The sequence below is a fragment of the Etheostoma cragini genome, chromosome 7 (assembly GCF_013103735.1).
Source record: "Etheostoma cragini isolate CJK2018 chromosome 7, CSU_Ecrag_1.0, whole genome shotgun sequence".
In the NCBI taxonomy this organism is placed as follows: Eukaryota; Metazoa; Chordata; class Actinopteri; order Perciformes; family Percidae; genus Etheostoma; species Etheostoma cragini.
Genome location: NC_048413.1, coordinates 17,372,684 through 17,379,954, shown reverse-complemented (window position 1 = coordinate 17,379,954; position 7,271 = coordinate 17,372,684). Strand labels below are relative to the sequence as shown.

The 7,271-nt window shown below is 41.8% G+C and overlaps 1 protein-coding gene across 8 annotated transcripts in view; it reads right to left on the bottom strand.

Annotated features, from left to right (window-relative positions):
* The window catches only part of casz1 (castor zinc finger 1), a 156,463-nt gene that overhangs the window by 53,947 nt on the left and 95,245 nt on the right, over positions 1 to 7,271 (bottom strand). For 6 of the 8 annotated variants that reach the window (XR_004657388.1, XM_034877633.1, XM_034877628.1 and 3 more), the window contains exon 1: positions 6,709 to 6,871. The exons of the other annotated variants lie outside the window; for them this stretch is intronic. Coding sequence is in view for 5 of the 6 variants with exons in the window: in XM_034877633.1 (XP_034733524.1) it covers positions 6,709 to 6,787 (79 nt within the window). In the remaining variant the exon portion in view is untranslated. Of the gene's footprint in view, positions 1 to 6,708; positions 6,872 to 7,271 lie in introns of those variants that run through there. 8 annotated transcript variants of the gene reach the window in all.

Genomic DNA, 7,271 nt, shown 5'->3' with positions numbered 1-7,271 from the left:
GTAAAAGAAGGGTGGACCTTTCTCTTCTTTTTTTCTCAAGCTCCTGGGGACTTCCTAATTGATTTCCAAGGTTACGTTGCAAATTTGTTTTTCAGATACGGGGGCCTTGTGAATGAGAGTGCGAGTCAATGTTTTTCAAGTAATTTTCTTAAATTTGGCCTGGTTTGGAACATTCGCATCAGCTCTCGTTGACCTCCTTCCCCCTTCCACCTCCTCACTCTCTCCTCCCTTTGCTTTTTCCTCTCCTCTATCTCCTTGAACAGAAAGAAGGAGGTGACATTAACCCAAAAAAGAATGTGTTTCCCAGACAGGAGACCTGCGCTGACAACATCGATCCCTGGCTCCCATTAAAACATTTGCTCTGCCTGACAGACTTTTCCTCTTTTGGACTTCATATGTGGTCGAATGAATCACATGTTACAATGTCATCCTGAGCAGCTTCTCTACCTGTCCAAAAAAAATAAACCATGGCTCATTCAAAATCTGAGGCTTTTTCAAACACTTCACTTTGGTATTATATTATACACTTTCAATGTTTAATGAATTCTTCTTATGAAGCACAATTAAAGTTTGATAAAAATACATTCTTTGTAGGACTAAGAGAGGAAGTCATGAGAATGAACGAATGAGAATGAGTCTCCTTGCACATGGGATTTGCATTTTTTAGACCCTGTGGCTGTGACTCGGCTGCCAGTACTTTAGTTTGTGAGCTTTTATTTTATTCTGATAAGCAGGATGGAAGTGACAGGTCTGATATATGATATATTAAAGTGTATGTGTGTCCATGTGTGGATGGGGGAGTGTGGGTATACGCACAATACTTTGTAAATCATATGTTAAGTGGCTGTAAATATTAAGTGTGTGTAGTGTGTGTAGTGTGTGTGTGTGTGTGTGTGTGTGTGTGTGTGTGTGTAGACCGCTTGGCATTGTGCACTGTGCTCTCCGTCTGCTCTTCTCTGTCTAGTGGCTGCAGGTCATGTCATTTGCTTTAAGACACACACTGTTGAATACGCACACTGACATTTCTCCACACTCCGCATTAAGAATAAACACACCACCGCGTCAGTGATAACTGAAAAGTTAAATGTGAAGTGGAAGGCAGAACTAAACATGACAGTTTTCACCTAAAACAGGAACATTCTTGTTTCTGGGAGTTCAGTAGAGAAAGGAATGTGCCATGACTGAATTTGAAGGTGTGATAAAACAACACTGAAAAAAAGTAAAATGACTGTGAACAGATGAAACGAGCAAAGCTGCTTTACAAGAAAAGAAGAGGGCTGTCTATTTTGGGTCTCAGAATACAAAAGGAAATGCTGCTAAGTTGACTCAAACAAATAAATTTGCTTTTGATAAAAACCACAGCAACTACTTTTGCATTCTACACCAAACCCACTTTGTTTCCTGCATCTTTATCTTCATGACATGCCACATTTGTGAGAAGCGACTCACTAAATTGTCAAGCACAGACAACTGAAGGGGTTTCACAGTGCAGTGTTGACGGCTTAAAATGTAATTTTATTTGAAAAGTGACAGGTTAAAGGAAAGTCTCAGAAGTGAACATGGAGCGCTCGCCTATTTGCACTGTATCCAGCTGCCCGTTTTACATTTCTCAACATTAATATTCCTCTTATTATTATTTTAAAGTGAAAACGGATACTCTGTTGAAGTGCAAATCTGATGAATTACGGGAGCAGATTGCTGCTATTAATTATTAAAACCTATTTTATAAATATTCAGGTCTGTCATGCATCTAATAATGAACGCTTTAGAGGAGGTTACTTCCCGTGCGCATCCTAATGTGTCAGAAATATCACTTTTAATCACGCTTGTGTCAGCGAGTCCTGGGTTTGAACCTCCCAAAAAAATTTACCAAATCAAGGAAATTCAGCTGGCCTACTCCTGTGCTCATCACAGCTTGTCCGTTCCTACTGTTTCACATGATCCAGGTTCTTCTCCTGGCCCGTCTAAAGAGGTGGTGAACACCTCGCAGCATTCTTACTGTGGTAATTTGAATGGAGAATAATGCATCGGCAGCACTCTACCCTTCTGGACACACCTAGTCCCAGCGCTACTGCTGCCATATGCTGTGTTGATACATATTCATAACACTTTCTCGTGTGTTGAGTGTTGGTGTGCAATGAGGCTTAAATGAGTGTCTCACAACTTCAAATGTGAAGAGGAAAAAAGAAAAGAAAAGAAAAAAGCCAAGCACAAAGAAAGTTGGACTGCTCTTCCCCCTTTTTCCGCTTTCTTCTTTTCTTCCTTCCTTTTCTGCAAAGAAGACAAGTTTGGGGTCCGATAGATGATCCAATGGCTTCTGTGAAGATGAGCGAGAGGCTGCTGAGTTTGAGGATTGTCTTCAAGAATCTGTGAGAGGCGGCACCTGTCAACATGGTTGGATTAACTGTGCTGTCAGGTGGGCCGTTCTTACTGGTATGGCGAGAGTCATTGGCACTGCACAACAACTTTCATACACCCCAGCAATATATGCATATAGTGCATAGAGCATACAGTACACACAACTAGATAGAGAGAGACACACACACACACACACACACACACACACACACTGTGAAGTACTCTAAGATTAACGCTGTCAGAGCTACAATGATACCCCTTCATTATCTGCACACGGGGCCTCCTTCGTGCACTCATTTGCCTCACTGTCCTCTCTACTGCTACTCTATGGAGGTAGTAATTACTAAAGATAACATTTCTTGCTCTCTGTGCCTCCAACTACTCTCCACTTCCCCATTATTTCTTTCTCTTTTTGCAGTGCTTTCAATTGACTTGCCAGGCTTTTGCCAACTGGTGAGACAGCTGAAGGTATGCCAGAGTACATGGCAGCACCAGTGTGACTCACTCTGTATGTTTGAGCGCTGTATTATGAGATTAGTTTGTGCCCAGCTGATGTGCAATGAAGGCACAATGTGGTACCCTAGATTCAGATCAGTCCTCTGGGTCAAACGCTCATTGTGGTACAACAACAGAGAAATGCTTGATGTACCACTACAGTATCTGTTGTACTATACATTGTTGGTTTAACAGGCTGGGATCAGAGAGAGGCTCCCTCTTGGATGGCATTTTTCATTACCAACAATGCTCTTACTCTTTGGCTTTCTTCTTCCTCTCCCACTGGAACTGTGGCTTTATCAAAGGTGATAGCTTGCTCAGGCGCATTTTCTCAAACGTCTTCTTCAGCTAGCCATTTCCCAAGCCGCTCTGGGGTAAACGTCACTCATAAAAATCGGGGAAGATTTGATGGTGAGATCAAAAAGAAAGCAAGGAGACCAGGGAGATGCACAGGAAAAAAGAGAAATGATACCCTCCTCCCCCATCTGACACCAACGAGTGCTGAGGGTAATGTATCCAAGCAGGGCCTATGTTTTCAGACACAAATACAAAAAACGTTGGGTGCTGTCATGGGACATTAAAATGGGCAATTTTGACTTCAGAGGGTCTTCAGCTGCTTGAGGAGCTGAGAGAACAGAAGGTACCACCCGATGCCAGAAAGACTCTCTCCTACTAAAATGCCTATCGGCACCAGATCAGTAAAGGATTCCGCCATACTGTAATATCCCACCTGATCACTATCATCTGCTGAATGTGAAATGGCTTGAAAGTTTATCAGCTGCTATTTATTGTACCATTGGGATAACATGCCAAAAAGTAAAGAAATTCCACAGGAAGGTGCCATAAAGGCTTAGGGATGACAAAAAAAAGAACCACATACAAGGATTGTTCTAAGGGTCCAGAGGGTTTCAACAGGTGCCTTGAAATCAGGAATTGTATGTCCTTGCCTTACAGAAAGATTTTCATCAGCAAATCAAAAACTTGTTTCGTTCTTTGGAACCTGAGTTGTGTTGTGACACGCCGAGAGGGACGTCCGCATTTTCCCCGGTGTTGTTTTCGTTCATTCTTGAAGCATTAGACTCACTCTAAATAGCCTTGAGGAGATTAGGCTTGCTCATATTCAAATGCATGTTTCTTCTAAAACCCACTCTACGACTGGGCCAAGGAGATCAGCACAGGAGCCTAGTGAGACGGTAGTCAGAGACGATTCTGTCATGTATAAATCAGCTGAGAAAAGGAAAAGAGACAGAGAGGAAGAGTGAGAGAGACTGAGGTAAAAGACAAACAAGTGTTGGCTCTGCTATATGAGTTTAGTTAGCTAGAGAGTTAGTGCATGAGTTATGGCTAGCGGAGGGCTGAGGGACGCTGTATTTATGAGGGGACTGAGTGAGTGTTAAATCCCTGGTAAGAAATAAAGTTGTCCCTGAGCGAACAGGGGAAACATTTCACTCAGTCTAAGAGGTGCCTTGAAAAAAATGAAAGCCATCCCTCTTCCAGGGGAAGCACTATTCCGTATTCCCTAAAATTGCTTTATTCCATAAAAATGCTATAGATCACATCCAAGTGGATTGAATCGCATATTTGAATAGAGAGAAGGATTCTCTGTGTGCATAATATCAAGGGAGTTCACAAGCCGAGGAAAGGTAAAGAATCTGATTCTTCTAAAATTGCATGCAGATTTTCTGAGGGATCTTTGGCTGAAGGGGGCTGCCAAAACACACAGTGCACTTGTTGCAGTGCAAAGGTTCATCCAAGAAAAAGTTTTTCACTGTGGGTTACTCAGGAAAAGTAGTTTTCTTTTATCAAATAGTTGAATTAATCTATCTAAATTAATCTAAATATCTATCCATCTATCCATCTAAATGCAGGTATATTTTTGTTAAATAATTTTTACCATCAGACAAAAACAATATTGCATGAAGTCAAACTTAAAAGGCAAGAAAAAAAGGAAGGCACATGATCAAAAGAAGGAAAGCCTTCACAGTACACTTTTCACTCTAACTCCAATCCATCTCCAAACTCAGCAGTGATAATAACAATTATAACTTAAAAAGGCTATATTTGTACATTAACTTAAAAGGCTATCTTTTTCTTTCCCTCCAGCCTGCGTGGCCTCACACTCTAAGTATCTTCATAAATCACCAGTTACTGTTAACATGTACTCCACAATTCAGTCATCAATCTCCTACCAGGTCAGAGTGAAAACAGAGGGGGAAATGTCTGCTTAGTAAAATGTCTCTCTCGTGAATGCTGCTACCACCACCCACAACTCTCACACACATACACACACACACATTAAATAACAAACACACGCGCCCGGCACACATCAACCAGAGCAGTCTTATGGGACACAGGAGTGGTTGCCAGATCGCCACGGTAACGCAAGCCAAATTCAATTCTGACTTCACCTTTCACTCGGGAAGCTGGTTCCATTTGTTATAAAAACAAATAAACAGCAAGCGTGAAGTTAGAGCTGGCCAACTTCTGCCTTGTCTCTCTTTTCTTTTTCTTTTTTTCCTGTGGGCCTCGACAAGGAATATCAGACCCACTGTGGCAGTAGGCTGTTTGACAGACACACACCAAAAGGGCCGCATGTAAATCTGTGTTTATGTTCACAGACGCAGTATTTATTTAGCCAAAAGGAGAAAATCTAATTGTACACATGGAGGATTATTCCTCTCAGAACCGTGTCTCCATGAGAGAGAAAAGAAGTATTTAGCCTTTCTTCAACAGACACTGTTTACATCAGTAGAGTGGAAAATCCCTCCGATGACAAACCTCTCCATCACATCTGTATCTAAACAGCCAAATCAATCTCGACCAACACCGCAAATTACCTCATGTCATTTTCGAAAACATCTGCACTTGACATTAGGGCGAAGGGATTTTAGGTACTTTTTTAAGAAATAATTTTAGTCTGCAAAACGTTGTATTTAGATTGTATATTTTTTCCATTTAAAGTCAAATAAAGTATTTGTGTAGCCTTTGATCACTTTAACAGCCTGAAATTGTTCTATAATAAATTACAAGTATTTGCTATACAGTAGAGTAATGTGTAATTAGTAGTAAATAAAGAATTCAGATCCATTACCTAACTAATTTAAAAGTATTTAATTAGAACTTAAATTCCTGCATTCAAAATAAACAAATAGCTGTACTTTAAAAGTACTGAAGTAAAAAAAAAAGAGTAAAAACTTGGGTAGTTTATAGATCAAACAACTACTACTGGGTAGTTTAGTCTATAACAATGCATCATATTTTATAAGCTCATTATATATTTTATTTGTAAAATATTAATGTTAAGTAACTAATTAATTAATATAGTGGAGTAACAACTACAAAATGTAAAAGCACCTCAAAATTGTACAGTACAGCATTTAAATAAATGTACTTTCCACCATTGAATGTCATAAATATAACTGTAGAATATACAAAAGTGGAAGTCTGAAGTGCTATATGACATAGTACAAAAGTCAACAACAAATCTTTTTTTAGGAAGCAACACAGTTTAAACTAATTTAAAAACATCACTGACATGCTGTGCACTATAGGTGCTGTGCATCTGTAATTAAAAGCGGCAAAATTTTGCTAAAATACCAACATTACACATGCTCTGTTTCCTAACTCTCACTCAGGCTCTCTCTCACACACACAGGCACGCACACACACACTTTGACACCACCCACTACATCACTACACATGCGTGCCTGACTCATGCCAACTGCAACTAGTAGCAGACCCGTTCACCTCGAGGTAGTACTCAACTCCTGTGTGTGTGTGTGAGGGGGGGAGAGAGAGAGTGAGAGGGAGAGAAAGAGAGAGAGAAGGGGAGAGGAAGGTGTGTGTGAGTCTTACCTGGCAGCAGACCGCCCTCTGCGCTCAGTCTCACCTCTCCCTCCTGCCCTGGAAGAATTCTCTCCACAAAGCAAGGCATTTTCTCCTAAACTGCTCAATGGCAAGGCTCTGCTCTCTCTCTCTCTCTCTCTCCCCCTCTCCTTCTGTCTCTCTCTCCCTCCCTCTCTCCTTCTCACTCCTTTCCACTTTCCCACTCTGTCCTCCTCTCGCTGTCTATCTCTCCTCCCTCCTTAGCCTCCCCCTCCCTCCTTCTCTCTCCACTCCCTCTCCTTCTCCCTCCCTCTCCTAGCACAGATGTCGAGGCTGTGCAAGTTTACCCACTTTACCAGTAGGGGTCCTTCATCGCCCTTCTCCACCCCACGGCCACATGGGGGAACAAAACACACAGACATACACACACAGGCCCCGGGAAGAGAGAGCCACTTAACGGACGCCCTCCTGTCACTGCTACAATAAGAGCCCTGTGTTGAGCAGCACGGCTGTATGAGCTGTGTGCATGTGTGTGTGCGAGAGAGAGACAGGTGTGAAGTGGGGGGTGTGCACAGGGAGCTGGCCCTCGGCCC